The sequence below is a fragment of the Hyperolius riggenbachi genome, chromosome 6, assembly GCF_040937935.1.
Source record: "Hyperolius riggenbachi isolate aHypRig1 chromosome 6, aHypRig1.pri, whole genome shotgun sequence".
NCBI lineage: Eukaryota > Metazoa > Chordata > Amphibia > Anura > Hyperoliidae > Hyperolius > Hyperolius riggenbachi.
Genome location: NC_090651.1, coordinates 148,076,453 through 148,097,807, shown reverse-complemented (window position 1 = coordinate 148,097,807; position 21,355 = coordinate 148,076,453). Strand labels below are relative to the sequence as shown.

Genomic DNA, 21,355 nt, shown 5'->3' with positions numbered 1-21,355 from the left:
AGTCGAGGAGTCGGAGGAATCCTAAACTCAGGAGTCGGAGTCGGTGGATTTTTGGACCGACTCCACAGCCCTGCCCTTATACACCCTGCACACAATACACTGCAACCCATACATTCAGCACACTATACACTGCACCCCTATACACTCAGCACACTATACATTGTACCCTTATACACTCAGCACACATTACACTGCAACCATTTACCCATACACTCAGCACACTGCACCCCATAATACTTAGTATAAAGTACACAGCACACTATACATTGCACCCCTATACACTCTGTATACTGTCTGCACTCTATGACACTCTGCCACCCATTATACTCAGCACAATGTACACAGCTTCCCCATGCAACTCAGCACACAATACACAGCACCCTAATACACTCAGCAGCACACCGTTCTGCTGACAGCACAGCTCTAGCAGCGGACGCCAAGCTGCTACAAGCTGAGTCTGTCAGTCCCCAGGCTGTGTTCTCTGCTATCTGTCCTGTGTGAGCCCGCCCTCCTCCTCCTCCTCCGTCTGATATCACTTCCGTCCCTAAACCAATGCTGGATAGACTGTACGAGCTTCTGCTGTGCTGAGCAGGGACAGCTGTTCACATAGCACACCGGAATGTCACACTGACGTCTCTGCCGTGACCGGGACGGTGCTGTGTACAGAGACAGCCGGTGACACAGGGAACACCTGAGGGAGGGACTTTCACACAGTTAGTAGTACTGTATACAGAGCCACCTATATGAGTTCTCAGTGCTGCTGTCAGGATGGACAAGGCACAGGAACTAAAACTGGCCCTCGTCCAGAGGTGTGACACCCCCAAGTCTGGTACAGTGTCATCCACAATCTACATGACTCTGTGATAGACATGTGACACTTCCACCCAGCTGTCAGTGGGACTGAGATGAGCTGAGTATGGACACCAGGACCAGGTGAGAGCAACATTGTACAGCTGTCTGAGGTTATTTATAACTTTATACATCTATCTTGGTTTCATTATTACAATTTTGAGAACTACTTTTGACATCTTTATAAAATGTCATGTATCTGGAGAATTGATATTTTCTGTGGTACAGATATATATATATATATATATATAAGATAACCTCCCCTAGTGATGTTTCCTAAAATGTATAGTTCTGAAAATTATGAACTCCTGTAGACTGAGGGGAGCTGTTGTCACTTTACAGAAGAACTGAGTCTGTTTGACTGAAGCTTTTCTGTGATAAAATGATGTGCTTTTTTATGATGCTTGCCCCTCCTTTCAGGGGCTGGCACCCTGCAGGATTGGCAATGCAAAGGGTGCATTGGTGTGGGATGTATAACGTTGTGGAACATTAATTAGGTGGAGGACTGTTGGATTGGACAGACTGGTGGGGGCAGGGAAGGATGATGGGGTGGTCATATTGGAAAGAGGAAAGGCAGATTACAATGGGTTGAAAGGCAGAGATGTGGACCTGATCTTGTTTCCATCATGCAATTCCAATTGACGGGTCGAACTGGTAATTTTAGACAGGTCCGATCAAATAACCAATGGTTTTTCTGATCGATTTTCCAATAATTTCTGTACAATTTGTAACATTGTTCGGAAACCTGATCAGGCCTCTCAGAAATGATTGATTCAACCTGTCGGTCTGACCGGATATTGCATGGTGTGTACTAGGCATTAAAGGACACCAGAAACGAAAATAAATCTATCTTCCTTATCCTAAAAATGACTTTTTAAGATACTCCACAGTTTTATTTTATGTTTAAATCTACTTTTTAAGTTTTAACTGTTTATTGTTTTTGCTCAATGACACATTCATTAAAGTATGCAAGAGCTGACATCTATGAACTATTGAACCTTTTTATCTCCTTCCTGCTCTCAGAAGCCATTTTCTGCTAGGAAAGTGTTTTATAGTTGGAATTTCTTATCAGTGAGGGTCACCCTGTAGTCACTTCCTGTCTGAGTCAGGATTGAGTCAGCCACTTACATACCTAAAATGTAACTCTTTTAGGCAGAGAAAGAAAAAAAGGAACACAGCATAGTTATTAGTGTGCTAGGCACTGTACATACACGTGTCTATCTCATCAAGTCACACATCACTTCAGGTATCCTTTAAGCACGCCTGAACTGAGAGTGACATGGAGGGTGACATGTCTTTTAAACAATACAGACTGCCTGGCTGCCTTCTGTTGTGGCTGGATAGTGTAATGGTCCAGGGCTCCGCCTCTGACACAGGAAACCTGGGTTTAAATCTCGTCTCTTCCTGTTTAGCACCTATTCCATAGAAGACCTTGGGCAAGTCTTCCTAACACTGCTACTGCCTATAGATTGTGCTCTAGTGGCTGCAGCTCTGGCGCTTTGAGTTCGCCAGGAGAAAAGTGTAACATAAATGTTATTTGTCTTGTCTTGCTCAGCCTCTAATACTCTTAGCTAAAGAACCTGAACAAGCATCCAGATCAGCCGTATGCTTGTTTCAGATGCATGGTTCAGACACTACTGCAGCCAAAAAGATCACCAGCACAGCCAGGCTACTGGTATTGTTTAATGTGTACCAATAGGGAAAAATGTGCCTTAATGGGTGCTAACCTTAAAGGGGAACTGAAGAGAGAGGTATATGGAGGCTGCCATGTTTATTACCTTTTAAGCAATACCAGTTGCCTGGCAGCCCTGCTGATCCTCTGCCTCTAATACTATTAGCCATAGCCCCTGAACAAGCATGCAGCAGATCAGGTGTTTCAGACTTTAACCACTTCCGGATTCCGGGTGGTTCGGCTGATCTGTGCTGTGGGGGCTCTTCAGCCCGCAGCACAGATCAGAAATCAGGCAGGGCGATCAGACTTCCCCCCCCTTTTTTCCCCACTAGGGGGATGTCCTGCTGGGGGGGTCTGATCGCCGCCGCGCTGCTGTGCCTAGCGGGGGGGGGCTCCTCAAAGCCCCCCTCCGCAGCACTAGTCCTCCCTCTGCCTCCTTCCCTCCCTCTCCCGTCCCCTGTGTGCGGCGCAGGACGGAAAGCCGTCCTGCGCCGGATAGGATAGGCTTTAGCCTATCAGATGCCGGCGATCCCCGGCCAATCAGAGGCCAGGGATCGCCGATCTCCTCTACGGCGCTGCTGTATATATGTAAACACCGGGGAAGATCTTCCCCGCGTGTTTACATTTACCATGCGAGCCGCGATCGGCGGCTCGCAGGGTGTTCACGGAGACACCCTCCGTGAACTGACATGGAACAGCCGGTCATACGAGCGGCCGTTTCCATGCAATCCACTTCAGGATTCAGGGGCGTAGTTAAGCGTACGCAGAATCCTGAAGTGGTTAAAGTCAGATCAGACAAGACTAGCTGCATGCTTGTTTCTGGTGTTATTCAAATACTACTGCAGAGAAATAGACCAGCAGGGCTGCCAGGCAACTGGTATTGATTAAAAGGAAATAAATATGGCAGCCTCCGTATACCTCTTACTTCAGTTCCCCTTTAATAGAGGGAACCCTAATCGAGGGAACCCCCTAGATCAGGGGTCTCAAACTCGCGGCCCGCGGGCCATTTGCGGCCCTCGATACAATATTTTGTGGCCCTCGCTGGCAAAAGCTTCCTTATAGTTCGCTTCAGTGCTCCCAAGTAATCCGCCGCATCCCCGCCGCTAAACGAGGGCTGCAGAGCCCCCAAATTGCCCAGGGGGCAATACGCCGGCATTTCCTGGAAGGGGCAGAGCTTTCAGCTTCAGCTCTGACCCTCCTGACGTCAATCGCTGCACGGATCGCTGCCTCTCCCCGCCCCTCTCTGTGAAGGAAAAGTGAGAGGGGCGGGCAGAGGCGGCGATGCGCCGCGATTGTGAAATTCCTTATGCGGCCCAGCCTCATCCTGACTTTGCCTCCTGCGGCCCCCAGGTAAATTGAGTTTGAGACCCCTGCCCTAGATAATCCAGAGGCTTCCCCCGTCCTCCTCCAGCGGCCTGTTCCAGCACTGTCCCCTCCACAAAACTGTTGACAAGCCCTTGTGGACAGCTTCTGTAAGCACAGTAGCACAGACCTGATCCGTGCTACTGTGCACACGTGAGTCATATTCACACTAAGGCCCTGTTTATACTGTCAGCGTTTACAGAACGCATAGAAATTCAAAGAAACGCAAGTTGAAAAACGCATGCGTTTCTCTTGCGTTCAAATGCCTTTTTATATTGCGTTTTACACACACACGTCACACACAGGAAACAGAAAAGATTTACTGGAAACGCAGAGGGAAACGCATCTATAGACTTTCATTGCGTCAGTTTCTGTGCGTGACGCACAGAACTGCGTGCAGCAATGCGGATGAGAAACGTATGCGTCTCATACGCATACATGTGAATGAGGCTATTAGAAAACATTAATAGCCGTTTCTATGCGCAAAGTCTGCCCGTATGCGTTCTGTAAAAACGGCTAGGAACGCACATAGTCTGAACGGGGCCTAACACGGACCCGATCAGGCTGGGATTTTTGTGCCAAAGGCCAATCTTGTCCGTGATACTGTGCAGGCATAGTGTGGACGCACTTCAGAGGATCCAGAGGTTTCCCGTTGAGGTAATAATTACCCTGAGGTAATTATCTACATTTTTCATTTTCTTACCTCACAAGTGTACTTTGAAAAGAAAATAAATATGGTAGCCATGATATCCCTCTCAGTTCAGGTGTACTTTAAGTTGGCCATACAGCATACAGTCTTGATAATACGCTTCTTGTCAATCTTACCACTTCCATTTAGCTTGAGTGTTATATTTAAAATCTGTTTGAAGTAATATCAGTATTTTGTTTACTTTTCATACTACATACTACATAGAAATGGTAGTATTTTCCAATACAGACATGGGGAGAAGATACAAACTCTGTGCAGATAATGCCCTGGATGGGATTCTAACCACGGATCTCGCTGCAAGGCGAGAGTGCCATCCACTACGCCATCATGCCACCCAGCATGGAATATTGTATAGCCAGTTTAGACAGTTTCATTCACTAAAGTCTAATGGATTGCATGCGCATGTGGCTGAGCACAGAGCACCAGCATGGCAGGGATACACCATCTTCAAGTAAGATTGTTTTTTTTTTTTTTTTCACGCCCAAAATGTAAAAAGCCTGCTAAGGGCTATGAGAGAACCAACAACCAGCATGGAAGCCTGAAGTGAATCCAGGCATTGCAGATTCCTGCTCTGTAATAACAAACCACATTACAGAGCTTCATTTTTTGAAGAAAAGAAAAGTAAAATCCTGTGTGTCCTTTTTATACCACCATATTTATTCAAGAGGAACTTTACCCAAAACGGAAAAAAATAACTACAAAAAAAATACATTGCAAAGTGAGACATTAACCACTTAAGGACCAGACACTTTTTTCCCATTCAGACCACTGCAGCTTTAACGGTTTATTGCTCGGTCATACAACCTACCACCTAAATGAATTTTACCTCCTTTTCTTCTCACTAATACAGCTTTCTTTTGGTGCTATTTGATTGCTGCTGTGATTTTTAGTTTTTATTATATTCATCAAAAAGGACATGAATTTTGTCAAAAAAATATTTTTTTAACTTTCTGTGCTGACATTTTATCAAATAAAGTAAAATTTCTATATACATTTTTGCTACATGTCTTTGATTAAAAAAAAACCAATAAGTGTATATTTATTGGTTTGGGTAAAAGTTAGAGCGTTTACAAACTAAAGTGAATTCTCTCATTTTGAAGCATCTCTGACTTTTCTGAGCACCTGTCATGTTTCACGAGGTGCTAAAATTCCAGCATAGTATAAATACCCCCCAAATGACCCCATTTTGGAAAGAAGACATCCCAAAGTATTCACTGAGAGGCATGGTGAGTTCATAGAAGATTTTATTTTTTGTCACAAGTTAGCGGAAAATTACACTTTGTGACAAAAATAAATAAAAAAAAGTTTCCATTTCTGCTAACTTGTGACAAAAAAAATGAACTCTTCCACGGACTCACATTGCCCCTTTCTGAATACTTTGGGGTGTCTACTTTCCAAAATGGGGTCATTTGTGGGGTGTGTTTACTGTCCTGGTATTTTGGGGGGTGCTAAATTGTAAGCACCCCTATAAAGCCTAAAGGTGCTCATTGAACTTTGGGCCCCTTAGCGCACCTAGGCTGCAAAAAAGTGTCACATGTGGTATCGCCGTACTCAGGAGCAATTATATAATGTGTTTTGGGGTGTAGTTTTACACATACCCATGCAGGGTGGGAGAAATATCTCTGTAAATGAGATTTTTTTTAATTTTTTTTTTACACACAATTGTCCATTTACAGAGATATTTCTCCCACTCAGCATGGGTATGTGTAAAAATACAACCCAAAACACATTATACTACTTCTCCTGAGTACAACGATACCACACGTGTGACACTTTTTTGCAGCCTAGGTGCGCTAAGCGGCCCAAAGTCCTATGAGTACCTTTAGGATATTACAGGTCATTTTGAGGCATTTGGTTTCTAGACTACTCCTCACGGTTTAGGGCCCCTAAAATGCCAGGGCAGTATAGGAACCCCACAAGTGACCCCATTTTAGAAAGAAGACACCCCAAGGTATTCCATTAGGAGTATGGTGAGTTCATAGAAGATTTTATTTTTTGTCACAAGTTAGCGGAAATTGATTTTTATTGTTTTTATTCTATGAACTCACCATACACCTAACGGAATACCTTGGGGTGTCGTCTTTCTAAAATGGGGTCACTTGTGGGGTTCCTATACTGCCTTCGCATTTTCTGAGGGTGTGGGCGGGTATTTGGGTAACCGCAAGGGGCAGATTAGGGTCTGATCTGATGGGTAGCATTGACAGGTGTTGACAGGGGGTGATTGATGGGTGATCAGAGGGGAGAACAGATGTCAATAATGCACTGGGGAGGTGATCAGGGGGGTCTGAGGGCGATCTGAGGGTGAGGGCGGGTGATTGGGTGCCCGCAAGGGGCAGATTAGGGTCTGATCTGATGGGTAGCAGTGACAGGTAGTGACGGGGTGATTGATAGGTGATCAGGGTGTGATTAGAGGGGAGAACAGATGCAAGCAATGCACTGGCGAGGTGATCAGGGGGGTCTAAGGGCGAACTGAGGGTGTGGGCGGGTGAATGGGTGCCCGCAAGGGGCAGATTAGGGTCTGATCTGATGAGTATGATGGTGGTACGACAGGTGGTGACGGGGTGATTGACAGGTGATTGACAGATGATCAGTGGGTGATTACAGGGGAGAATAGATGTATACAGTACATGGGGGGGGGTCTGGGGAGCTTCTGAGGGTGTGGGGGGTAATCAGGAGCCCCCAGGGGGCAGTTTAGGACCCAATCTAAAACATAGCGTTGACAGTTAGTGACAGGGAGTGATTGGGTGCAAACAGTGGTCTGAGGGGGTGATCAGGGGGGGTCTGAGGGGTGCTGTGGACGATCAGGGGGCAGGGGGAGCAGGATCAGTGTTTGTGTGTGCTTACTAGGGGGGCTGCCTCCTGCCCTGGTGGTCCCTCGATCACTGCGACCACCAGGGCAGGAGGCAGCCTGGATAATACGCTTTGTACACATTAAAAAGCGTATTATACGCTTTGAACGCGGCAGATCGGGGGTTAACAACCCGCCGGCGGGTTGACGTCGCAGGTGGGTGGAGCTTAATGCCGGCAGATGCGCGCACATCTATGGGCGTGATCCCCGGCTATTCAGTCCCCCAGGTACTGACGCCTATCGGCGTTATGCGGTCCTGGGGGTGCCACTTTGCCGCCGCCCATAGGTAGTGGGCGGTCGGCAAATGGTTAAAAGTAGAAGGGATATAAAGAGAAAATTGTATACAAGCGCTCACAGAACGCGAAAGTAATAACTTAATAATCTGAGCACGACTAGAAACACCAGTCCAAACGGTGGAGCGCTCCCTGGCTATTAGTGACTAGCTTAAAAAAGATTTAACAAGAGATGGGTAAGCGCTCAGAAACAGTCTGTGCACGAGAATTCACAGGAGGTACAGTCCACAGTAATTGGGGCGATCACAGCCCACCCCCCAACATAGAGAGACTCACCAGATCATATGGCCAGATTGGGCCCAACTGCGCTTTAGGGGTATCAGCCCCTGAGGAGTTGCCATAGCAACGAAACGCGTAGGGCGGAGCTACGGAGCGGTGTTACGTCTGACGTCACTGGACGCAGTGACTGGTCGGCGTTGCACTTTGTGTTAGCGGCGGCACGTCTATCACTATCAGCCGGGGATGCGAACCGTGAGCTGGCTTGTATTTGCCTACATAGCTGCTTAGTCTCTCCCAGCTTGACGTGGCCAGGTTACTGCTGTCATGTGGTTTGAGCTGCATACCTGCAACAAGTATGGTTCTAGTGAAGAAGGCCTCAAGAGATCAGCTGATCTGCCATATATAATACTTGTAGGTCAGTGACTCAGACACTTAATTTACTAAGGCATCTGTTGTGATTTATGAGGATCTTCAGTGGAGATGTCATAACTGGTTCTGGGAAACTGGACTGGAATTTTAAAACTGTCTGCTGCTAGGTAATAACATTTTGCAACCATTGTCTAGCTTATGTAAGATCATAGTGGATGCTTCTGTTTCTGAAGGGTTAGTAAATTAGCACATGTGTGATTATGCAGGTGCCCACCAAACTTTTTTTTTTTTTTGATCCTGTTCTGTCCTGGAAGTAGTAAAATAGCTGGCAGTTTTTAATCAATACAATTTAGATGAGGTTGTTCATTTGTGGTATTCCTACTAGAAATCCTTGAGGATTATGAGAATACCTTAGTAAAGGAGAACCAGAAAGTATTAGATGCAGAGTGCAGCATGACAGCCAGGCAAGTGGCGTTTGTAAAAGGGCATAAAGATGGCAGACTACATATCCCTCTTACTACTTATTGCTCTGCACCATGTGGTAACAGGGATGAAGGTAGGTGTGTTAGGGCTGGTGCACACCAAGCGTTTTTGGTAGCTTTTTCAAAACCGCTGCTGCCTGTGAAAACGCTTGGCTAATTGTATCTCAATGGGATGGTGCACACCAGCGGTTTGAGGTTTTTAGCAAACCGCAAATGTGGCTCCTGCAGAGTTTTTGCGGTTTGCAGATGCGTTTTTGCCTCAATGTAAAGTATAGGAAAAGCTCAAACCGCTCTGAAAAACGCTAGATCAGAGCGTTTTTTCCAGGCGTGACCTCGGAGTTTGTAGGTTCTCTCTGTGTCTGTGAGTTACCTCCAGGTGCTCTGGTTTCCTTCCATTTCCTAAACACATACAGATACGTGAATTGGCTTCCCCCTAAAAATTGGCCGTAGGCTACAATACATACACTATACAATACATACATAGACTCATGACTATGATAGGGATTAGATTGTGAGTCCCTCTGAGATAGAGTTAAGTGACATGACCATATACTTTGTACAGCGCTGCGGTAGATGTTGGCGCATCATTCCCACTACATCACTGCTGTACAGTATAGCCCTGTACTCACCTCCCGACGGGTATTGCGACGTCCCCTTGACGATGGCGCATATTCCTGCCAGTTAGTATGCACGACATCATGCGATGCTACACGTTGGAAGCGAACGAGACTTCAAGCGATCGCAGTAGTTTGCGCGGGAGTCGTCGGGGTTCTTAGCAATCCGATCTGCCGTGATGGCCGTTATTGCGTCGTGACATTCATGTGGTCGTGTGCCTGTACATCGCAATATTGCGGAAACGACCACTCAGCACTCAAACAGTCGTCAGTCGTTGGGAAAATCGCGACGTGGATACCAAGCTTATAGGCTTCACAGCTTCCTGCATACCTAATTTGTCTATAAATGACAGACTCCTGTAGGAGATAATAATGTAAGTGGGAGATAAAAAACAGTAGGAAAGCATAAATCAGAAGTGTGGGAGAGTTCTATCAATAACCCTTGGAATCCAGGCCACCATCCTTTCAGTAGTATGACTCCAGCAAGGACGTCTTGTTAGTTGAATATGACAAGCACGTAAGCACTGGGTGGAGGTTTTTAAGAGCGAAGCTGTAACCCTTTTTGGACTGAAATGTTCTCCTTCAGCTCTGTCTAATTTATATAGCCATGCACACACTTGAGAGTTTACTTGAGTGAAATAATTGTTCCTGATCTATTTGAACATTGATAGTGCAAAGACATGCTTGGACATCCCTGCAATCTGCATGGCCAGAATGTTGGGAATTTCAAAGGAAATTCTCACAGCATGTTTCCGCTTCTGTTTCTCCCACGCCCCTCTCCATAGAACAGGATATCCTGCTCAGCTAGGAACTGACGTGCATGTCTCTACAGTGATCATTCCAAAACTGCCACCTAAAATGCTCTTTACAGATCATTTTGAGCTTCAAAAATCTGTGCTAGGCTTGAGAATGCTGGTCTTGCTGCTAGTGAAGCTTGATAGAGGGTTTAAAATCCGTTGTTGGATATTGTTTTATTACAAACGGATACATTGTTAAGGTGGACATTTATTAATGTGCTTGATTCCCGGCAGATTAAAATCTATACAATTGATTCTGTTGATTTTGAAATGAGATTAGACATAAGAACTATGGATGAGACAGGACAGAACATTTCCGTCCATGTACAGCAGGGCAGGAACAGTGATCAATCAATGTGTCATAGCCTTTATTGCATACTGAAATGTAATGAAATCTGAGAGTGTATGGCCACATTTACCCAGGTTGGATTTTGAAGGCCATGAGGCTTGGCCAGTCCTTTTGTAAACTGTTCTCATTGTAAATAGTTCTCACTGTTTGCATAGACTGTTGTTTCTGTATTGATGGCAAGTTTGCACACAGTAAACTGCTGATGTTACTGCTGTTTGCCTTTTGTATTCCTGGTTTGTACCGTGTACACTACAGAATAATACACTGAGCAGATCTTATTCTTCAAGCCTGCAGTCATGATACACCTTGTTGCTTTGATAATGTGGAGTCTAATGCTGGGAATACACGGTTCGTTTTTGCCTTCGTTTAAACCTTCGATTCGTTCGGTAAACGAATCGAGTGTTGAAAACGTATGTGAAAATAGTCATAATCTCATTATAGTTTCGATTAATAGACCCCAAAAACGAACGACTAGTGATCGAACATGTTTGATATTATCTCTCTTTATCCATCTAATCGAGCCATTGGTAGGCTTGATGGCTGTTCAGATCGATTATATGTTCGTTTATGCTAGTCCGTCCCTGTAAAAAGGGATTTTCGTTTAGTTTCTTTGCAGCCTTCGATCATTGGAAAAACGAAACCATCAGAATCGAAAAAAAAAACGAAACCGTGGGTGGTGATATTAACCGTATGACCGATTATTTCGGGATCGAAAAGGACAAAAGGCACAATCGAAACGAAGGTTTAAACGAAGGCAAAAACGAACCGTGTATTCCCAGCATAAGCAAGGTGAAAGAATCAGATATCACAAATGACAAAAAGGTCAGAAGATTACAGAGCCAAGAACAATGGAGGAAATACAACCGATCTGCCAGGGCAGATAATTTATGGTGAAAGCAGAAACACACCTGAGGATATAAATAGGACATGAACATAGGAAATGATCCTCTTTTGGAAAAAAAAATTCTGTGACTAATTTAGGAAACCCAGTGGTTAGTCTCCCTGTGGACTTGACTTAAAGGACACCATTTTGTTCAGTGTGTGTAGCTGGGGAAAATTCAACAATCTCATCCTATATCTACATCTTAAAAGTTACCTGAACGGATATGTGATATGCTGAGATAAACCTGTGTCTGTATAGTCCCATCCCTAGATAGATCTTAGCTGTGTTGTGTTTTCTTTTTGCTCTCCCCATAAGAGATAAGAATCCAGGGCTGTAAATAATACTTTCTGTGCATTTAGACTTGAGTCAACTATAGTGTAAAGGTGTCCTTACATCTAGCGATGTATGGGCAGATTGACTAACGGTGGCCATACATAAGGCGATTTGGCAGCCGTTTGACCTTCCGATTTGATTATTATAATCAGAAGCGGATGAAAATCGGTGCCACCAAGTGCATGCCTGATGGACACTGCGACCAATTTAGGGCAGAAAGTGGTCGCATTAATCGATTGGACATGATGCAAGATGTAGGGCCTACTTGCTCGATCGGGTGCGTGGCGGTAATGGCGAGTAATAGAGGGACGAGCGGCAAACACCAGGAAGCCCTGCCACTCTCCCTCCTAATGTTTAATGACCCCCTCCACCTCCCGGTGCCCAGTGTAAGCTATACATTACCTGTCTACAGCATCCATTTGCACCGGGCTCCCTCCTCTATCAACACACACATGCCACGTGGTTACTTAGTAACGTGGGCGTGTGTGTGACGTCTGACGTCACACATGCGCCCTTACTAGGCAATTACGTGGGGCGCGTGTGTATGGACAACTGAGGGAGTCAGGAGCAAGTGGAGGCCGCAGACAGGTGATGTATAGTTTGCACTGGGCACCAGTGGGTGACATTAAAAGACCACTATCATGAAAAATATAAAATTTAAAATACATGTAAGCTACTACAAATAAAAAGTACATTTCTCCAAGAGAAAAATGAGCCATAAATTACTTTTCTCCTATGTTGCTGTCACTTACAGTAGGTAGTAGAAATCTGACAGAAGTGACAGGTTTTGGGCTAGTCCATCTCTTCATGGGGGATTCTCAGCATGGCCTTATTCTTTATAAAGACACTCCCTGAAAAGGATCTATACAAAGATGCTGGCCAGCCTCCCTGCTCGCTTCATATTTTTGTTGGCGGTTGGACAGAGCAACTGCCATTCACTAAGGGCTCGTTCACACTAGGGGCATTTTCAGCTTTTTTTCAAGTGCAGGTGATTCTTAAAATCGCCCACAAAATGCTTGTGCAATGAATCTCTATGAGAAGGTTCATATCAGCTCTGTGCGTGCAACAAAGCGGTGCCTGGACCATTTCTGGGGCCATTTTGCCTTAATGTAAGGTATAGGAAAAACGCAAACTCTCACAAATCGCTTTGTGCAGCAATTGTGTTTGCGTTTTTAAAAATAAATACATTGTATTTATTATTTTCCAGGTGAAAGAGTTCACTTCCTGACTTGCATCAGCGAGTGAATTAAAAAAACGCCCACCCAAGCGCCGGGAATAAAAAAAAAAAATCCCAACGCTAATGCGAGTGGAACACAATATGAACGAGGCCTAAGTGCTTTTGAAAATAAAGAAAATACTGAGAATCCCCCACAAGGAGATGGACCATGCCAAAACCTGCCGGTTGTGTCAAATTTCTACTACCTACTGTAAATGCCAGCAACATAGGAGAAAAATAATTTATGCAAATTTTACTCTGGAAGAAATATACTTCCTATTTGAATGTGTTTATATGTATTTTAAATGTTATGATTTTTGTGATAGTGGTCCTTTAAACATTAGGGAGGACAGCGCTGGGTCGGCAAGGTGGGATGCGGCGCACAAGGTCAATTCCTGATCAATTTCAGCATGAAATTGATCTGTAATCGGCCTGCAATGTATGGGCAGCCGACAGATCTCTCTCTATACAAATTTGATTAGAGAGAGATTTGTCTCTTGGTCGACTCTGCCCATCATCGCTAGATGTATGGTCACCTTAAACAGATCTCTCTCTCTCTGATGAAATCTGATCAGAGAGGCATCTGTTCTCTGCCCATACACCGCAGGCTGATTCCTGAATAATTTCAGCTTGAGAATCAGCCTCGTGGTCAAATTGTCAATCGGCATGCTAGTTGTGGCTCTGATTTTTTAACCTATTCGATAAGATTATAGAACTGGATGGTTGATTGGGCTGTAATATCGCTAGATCTATAGTCAGCTTAACTCTCATTGATCAGTAATAACAAGCCATTAAACTCTTGGATAGGTGCAGGGAATACATACAAATGGTCAATAGTACAAAATGAAATCTGTAATTGTAGTCTTTCACTTGGGACAATAGAAAGTTCAAATTTATATTTTTAGCTTTTAAGGTGGGATTGCCACCATAAAAATCAAGTTTCAACAGCAACTGATCTGAGTGTATTAAGTGATAAACACAGAACACAGACAAACACAGAACATTTACATTGTTTTGAGTCTCCTGGCGGACTCAAAGCGCCAGAGCTGCAGCCACTGGGACACGCTCTATAGGCAGTAGCAGTGTTAGGGAGTCTTGCCCAAGGTCTCCTACTGAATAGGTGTTGGCTTACTGAACAGGAGGAGCCGAGATTCGAACCCTGGTCTCCTGTGTCAGAGGCAGAGCCCTTAACCAGTACAATATCCAGCCACGATAAAGATGCTAATCCTGCATTCAAAACTTTCAAATCTTTTTCTGCTGTTATGGTTTGAAGTTTTCACATACCTTAGGAGCACTGGCCCTTTCATTGCCATTGCCAAACAGTTGCATGCTGGGGGGTCTTTTCATCTATAATATATTTCTCCTCTTCCCTTTATTTCCCCCTCCTTCTAATGACATAAGACGGCGAACTTCCTAGTATAGACCTCAGTGGGAGTGTCTGAAAACTCTGGGAGGAGGGCGGGTAACAAATACACAATTAGCAAGAGGAGAAAAAAAGAGTGAGGGAGAAAATTATGTCAGGAGGTCAAAGGTAACCAAGATGGAAACTGTCTATAATAGGATTCTCTGCTTTTCCTAGATCAATAGATCTGTTATGTAAGTAGAACTAGTATTTATCTATTTATATAAGTGTTTTTTATTTCTAGGATAGCATGGGTATCACTTGTTCTTTAAGCACAAAATAAGACTGTGGGATTCTAGGAAGTACTGTCTCTTATCAACTCCAAAGTTACTCACAGCCCACATTTTTATTCTCAAAATGATTGTTCGGTTTCATTATTGGTGAAAAGCTTGCATTAATTTCTACAGATGCTTCTGGGCCAACAATTGCTGATAGTACAAACCTACATAGAAAACTCCAGTGATGCTTGCCAAGTCCAACTGTTTATAGCTGGGCTGGACAACAATGTAATGTATGTATTAGCATCCCTAAGCTCCTTATCCAGCTGTGCTTCAAGAAAAAGCAGTTGGGTGGGTTGGATTTATTCTGCCAACCAAGAGTTTGACAAATGAGTTGGATTACGCTTGCCTAACTGCTCCCCCTTCTGCAGTGCACATACATATAGCTCAGTCATAAACAAACATTGGCTGCTGTGCTGGAGGGTTGTTGGATCTTGCCTGCTTGTCCAACCACACTTTTATTTGCTTAGACCTTGTACCAACACTAGTGAAGCTGTATTGAGGAGGGGGGGGGGGGGGGGTAACTAACATTACCAGGATAGCTATATGGGCAGAAGAGGAAGGCTATATAATACAGCAGGTATATCTGGCTATCTATCCTGTGTATGTGGGGGGAGGGGGGGAGTGCCTAATATTGGGGCACATTTGGTTAATTGCACTGGTGAGAAGGCTGTAGAACATTGGAGACATATCTGACTATCTATACTGGTGAGGAGGCTGTATAATACTGGGAGCACTTCTGTCCGAGTCCGGTGTGCTTGTTCAGGGTCTATGGCTAAAAGTATTAGTGGTAGAGGATCAGCAGGACAGCCAGGCAACCGGTATTACTTATAAGGAAATACATATGGCAGCCTCCATATCCCTCTTCCTTTAGGTTCCCTTTAACAGCAATACATTTAATGGTAAAGCATTATCAATATAGGTCAGAAACAACCCTGCCCATGAGAAAGTGAAAACAGGACTAAGAAATTCAACAGACCACAGATAATAAAACAGATAGTAGGCCTGTCCTTATTACAGCAGAGTCCCAGTTATCCAGAACTCAACCAACCAGAACAAATCTCCGGCAGTACTCACAGTGGTGAAAGCCAACTTTTTAGGCTTTTTGTGGGCTTTGCTGTGCTTAAAGGCTGGATTCCATGGCCCTCACGGGATTAATATACTATCTATTACTGTATTTTAACATTGAATACAGAGTCCATGGTATGTATACAGAGTCAGGGATTGTACTGCAATAACTAGGCCTATTTTTAACATTCAGTCTCGAGCAACCAGAAAGCACACTTATCCGGCATCAGCCAACCCTGTGCATGCATTTAGTTAATTAAAGGGAACCTAAACTGAGACGGATATGGATTTTTCCTTTTAAAATAATACCAGTTGCCTGACTCTCCTGCTGATCCTGTGTATCTAATACTTTTAGCCACAGCCCTTCAACAAGCATGCAGATCAGGTGCTCTGACTGAAGTCAGACTGGATTAGCAGCATGCTTGTTTCAGGTGTGTGGTTCAGCCACTACTGCAGCCAAAGAGATCAGCAGGACTACCAGGCAACTCTTATTGTTTAAAAGGAAACATCCATATCCCTCTCAGTTTAGGTTCCCTTTAAAGAGACTCTGTAACAACAAAAACCTCCCCTGGGGGGTACTCAACTCGGGTGGGGGAAGCCTCCGGATCCTAATGAGGCTTCCCACGCCGTCCTCTGTCCCACGGGGGTCTCGCCGCAGCCCTCCGAACAGCCGGCGACTGTGCCGACTGTCAGTTCAATATTTACCTTTGCTGGCTCCAGCGGGGGCGCTGTGGCGACTTTCGGCATGGAAATAGACGGAAATACCCGATCTCCGTCGGGTCCGCTCTACTGCGCAGGCGCCGGAAACTTGCGCCTGCGCAGTAGAGCAGACCCGACGGCGATCGGGTATTTCCGCCTACTTCGGCGCCGAGAGCCATCAGAGCGCCTGCGCAGGAGCCAGGAAGGTAAATATTGCGTCACGGCTGTACGGAGGGCTACAGCGAGACCCCCGAGGGACGCAGGACGGCGTGGGAAGCCTCATTAGGATCCTGAGGCTTCCCCCACCCGAGGTGAGTACCCCCCAGGGGCCGTTTTGTCGTTACAGTTCCTCCTTAAGCTGATTTTAACACAGATTTTGGTTTAATAAAACAAGAGAAGGACATTTCCCCTTTTAAAGTGTAACTGAGGTTATATGTGACATGTTGAGATAAACGTGTACTGTATGTACAGTACAAACATATCAATAACCAGGCAGTTTTCTTTTTTTCTTTTGCTGCCTGAAGGGGTTAATTTCTAGACATGGAAGTGACAGCTTCTGTCTTGTGGGGAATATAGTAAACATCACTGATAAGTAAATTGCAGCTACAAAAGTTTTCCTGGCAGAATACAACTTCTGAGGGCAGAAAAAGGTCAATAGTTCATGTATTTTAACTCCGGGACACTTAACAGACTGCCACTGATTAGAGACAGTAAAACATTCAACCTACTGTGCAAATATTTAAATATAAAAGAAAACCATAGGATACTTAAGGTCATTTTTAGGAATAAGAGCTGTAAACAGCTGTTATCTCCCACAATGCATCAAGGCTCCCACAGTGTGATGTCAGAACCATGCTCCTGACATCACACTGTGGGAGGGGTTTCACCACAATATTAGCCATACAGAGCCTCCTGATGATCCGTTTGAGAAAAGGAATAGCTTTCTCAGGGGAAAGGGGGAATCGGCTACTGATTGGGATGAAGTTCAATTCTTGGTTATGGTTTCTCTTTAAGTGTTATTTGTGCAGAGTTTTGGTTTAATTTCTTTTGTATTCCCCAAATAAAAATTGAATATATATTTAGTAATTAAGCATAACTGTTTGTACTACAAGATCTTTATGGCCTCAATGGAATTTATTATGTAAAATTAAGAGTAATGTAAGATAAGGGAAATATTAGCGTAATACCATGTACATTCTGTACATTTGTGGTATATGCCTGTAATCTAAAGGGATTTGTAGTACCCCTTCATGAATTTAAGAATGGTACAAATGCTGCAGGAACTTGAACCTGACAAGCCTGTGGTCTGGGTTCTCTAAGTACTTCCAGATTATGCAGGCACAGAGGGCTTGTGTCTGTCAGTTCATTCTGTGTGATTTAACTCAGTCGTTACAACCAAGTGATTCTCAAACATTTGTTTGTCAGTAAAAGAAAGTTTTGTACTCCATATTACTGCCTGTGAAAATTGTTCATCAATGTACCGTAAATTATTTTCCACTGAAATACGGAGGAGACTTATTAGACATCAGGTTGTAAAAATGTGATTTCGCCATATCTAATTATAACCCTGGCATGGACCAGGGTTGTTATAAATAGACCGCTGATTCAGCGAAACCACTCAGAACTTTTCACTGGAGAGCACTCATACTGCCATATTATTCCTCAAGCTGGACGCAGACAGCTACATACACTGTTGAAATCTGTATAGGTGAACTATTGTAACTCTTTAAAGTGGATCCGAGATGAACTTTTACTCATTGCATAATTATGTCCCTTTCCTAAAGTTTATAGGGCATTCCTCAAGCCAAATACTTTTTTGTTTTAATAGTTTAATTCCCTATAAACTAAAACATCCACGCCCACAGCCCTCAGAGTGCCAAGGCACTTTCAGACAATAGCAAGGGCTTACAGGAGTTCAGTCTGGGCAGGAGGAGGGGGAGGTGTTATTAGCCATTGATTTCAAAGGCAGAGGGGAGGAGGGAGGAGGAGAGGGGACTGAATTTACACACAAGAAATCTGATACCATCTCCAGCTCTAATGGCCCGTACTCACGGGCTGCAGAAGTTGCCTGTCGCCAGCACACGTGAGCGTGTGGGCGACAGGCCGGCGACAGCTTCTCGCCAGGTCCCTCCGCGTACACACGCGGAAGAGGGACCAGCGGCGAGGCGGAAGCTGTCGCCGACGTTCCTCCTCCCCCCGCCGGAAGCTCCATATGATACAATGGAGGTTGCTGTCGCTAGTCCGCGTACTCACGCGGACTAGCGACAGTTGCGGGGGAGGGGCGGCGGCGACTGTCGCCATGCGATTGAAACTTTCAATCGCATGGCGACATAAGCGGCGGGCGACAGTTCGGGGTGCGCGCGCGTGCGGCGGCCCATACTCACGGGCGACCTGTCGCCGCAACACGCGCGCGCCGCGTGCTGTGGCGACAAAAGTCCCTCGTGAGTATGGGCCATAAGCCTGTGACAATATGACAAAAAGAACATGGCTGCCCCCATTGTATCACAGGAATAAATAATCATACACTTTTTAAACTTTTGCAGCTAGATATGCTGTGTAAACTATCTAAACTTTAGATAAGATATATAGACAAGTTACTTGTTATAGTTAGTGTTTCATCTCGGATCCGCTTTAAGGACAACTGTAGCGAGAGGTATATAGAGGCTTCCATATTTATTCCCCCTTAAAGAGAATCTGTACTCTAAAATTCTTACAATAAAAAGCATACCATTCTATTCATTATGTTCTCCCGGGCCCCTCTTTGCTGTTTTTGCCACTCCCTGCTGCAATCCTGGCTTGTAATTGGCAGTTTTAGGCAGTGGTGGAAAACTGCTTGGCTAATGTATGTTAATGGAATGGTGCACACGGGCGGGTCTTTTTTCCCCCCAAAGGCAAACAGGGGTCCTGCAGCATTTTTTAGATTTCTGAGGCATTTCTGCCTCAATGTAAAGTATAGGAAAGTGGAAAACTGCTCTGAAAAATGCTAGATCAGAGCGATTTTCCAGGCATTTTTGTTACAGAAACTGTTCAGTTACAGCTTTATCATAACAAAATATAAAATCTGCTGCACAAAAAACGCTAGGTATGTTTAGAAAACCTCTGTAAACATGCCTAGAATCACTATGGAAATCTGCTTCAAAAACCTCTAGCGTTTGCGGATCTACTAGCGGTTTTTGGTGTGCACTGGCACTTATATTGCTCTTTATTCATAGAGGGCCTAATCCAATTAACCTTTTCTCCTAAGTTTTCTCCTAGAAGATAATTTTCCATCTTCTGTTTAAAATAACTTTTCAGCACTCTGCAATTGAAAAAGTACCAAAACGATGGTGAAAAAGGGAATTGGATCGGGCTCTAGAATGTGTATCCTGGGGATTTTTGTTTTGTCCATAAGAGGTACCGGTATTTGAAAATTGTCACAATCAATCCATTATAGAATTGAGATTAAAAATGGTAAATTCTATTTAAACAAAACAATTTTTCCACAATAAATAAACAAAACAAGTTTTAGTTAATTAAAAGGAAATGTTTGAAAAACCTTTATGCACTAATGTGTGCACTCCTAACCTCTGTATATGGGGTATTTCAAGGGGTATTTCCGATCATGTTATCCAATAGTGGGTACTTTCAAAATGCTGTCTTTAATATCAGAGTACATACTATGATAACATTGGGAAACCCCATTGTGGACCATGAGTTCTCAAACTTGTCTTTAGGCCTCACCAGTGGTGCATGTTCTGTGCATCTAGATCAAATAAGTTCAGTCAGTGATTGTCCTAAGCTTTGGAGAGTACTAGACTTTCTGATGGGCACATCCTCCTGGCTAATTGCACACTGAAGAGCAGCAGTACCCCGATGAGGTCATCACATCTTTTTCCCTGTACCTAAACTTTTATGATAACATATGGAATCATATGCGGTTCATCTGATATCTAGCAGCAAGTGTCCGTTTTTAAAAGTACATTTGTTTTCTTTTTCCCTCTAGTTTGCTTAGCAGCAGGCAGGCAATTAGCTAGGGGGGGGGAGGGGGGGAATTACCTGTAACAGGAAGTAATAAATTAAACAGGAAGTGTAGGCCGAAGCCCTAATCTTGGTGGAGGGCTGATTCACTTCACTGCTGGGAATTGTGAGTACTGATTATAATATATAATACATTGCTGTTGTTTGTAAATTGTGTTTTGCTGCTGTGATATCTGGTGGCTTGTGAATTGCGGTTCATCTGATATCTAGCAGCAAGTGTCAGTTTTTAAAAGTACATTTTTTTTCTTTTTCCCTCTAGTTTGCTTAGCAGCAGGCAGGCAATTAGCTAGAGGGAGGGATTAACTGTAACAGGAGGTATTTGGACAGCTTCAGGACTCAGTACCTGAGCTTGCTCAGTCTGTGGCTTGCTCACTAAGTGGCTTCGACACAAGTGGCATAGGTGTTAAAAACAGGCGTTAGAACATAGGCACAAAGAGAGAGGCGAGAGGAAGCAGATAAGGACTAAAAAAAAAAAAAGAAAAAAAACCCTTTTCAACCAATATTGCGTTTTTTTTGCCTTGGATGCAGAATGAGCTAGGCACGTTGTGGTGTAGTCTTTCTGTTTTGAGGACTCCTCCCCAGCTTCACTCACTCTCTCGTTCATCTTTTACCACCACAGTTTACTTTAAATAATTTTTCCCCACACAATAGTCATCATGTTGGACTATGCAGTACAGTGTACATCCTGCAACATGTATGCATGCCTTGATCAGCGGATTGAGGGTGTTTACTGTTGCCCTGGGTGTGTGCATGTTGCTCAGTTAGAGGCGGAAGTCGCAGAGCTAAATAAGCATCTCGCAACACTGAGACGCATACACAACGTTGAGAAGAGCTTGGAGCTCACGATCCAGACGCTGGATGGAACCGTTGAAGATGAGGTGGGTGGAGTACAGTCG

The 21,355-nt window shown here is 44.3% G+C and overlaps 1 protein-coding gene across 4 annotated transcripts in view; it reads left to right on the top strand.

The window, feature by feature from the left end:
• The first annotated feature begins 556 nt into the window (after positions 1 to 556).
• The window catches only part of DENND1B (DENN domain containing 1B), a 353,166-nt gene continuing 332,367 nt past the window's right edge, over positions 557 to 21,355 (top strand). For all 4 annotated transcript variants that reach the window (XM_068240064.1, XM_068240066.1, XM_068240063.1 and 1 more), the window contains exon 1: positions 557 to 933. In XM_068240064.1, coding sequence (XP_068096165.1) covers positions 917 to 933 — 17 coding nt within the window. In that variant the 5' untranslated portion in view covers positions 557 to 916. The remainder of the gene's footprint in view (positions 934 to 21,355) is intronic.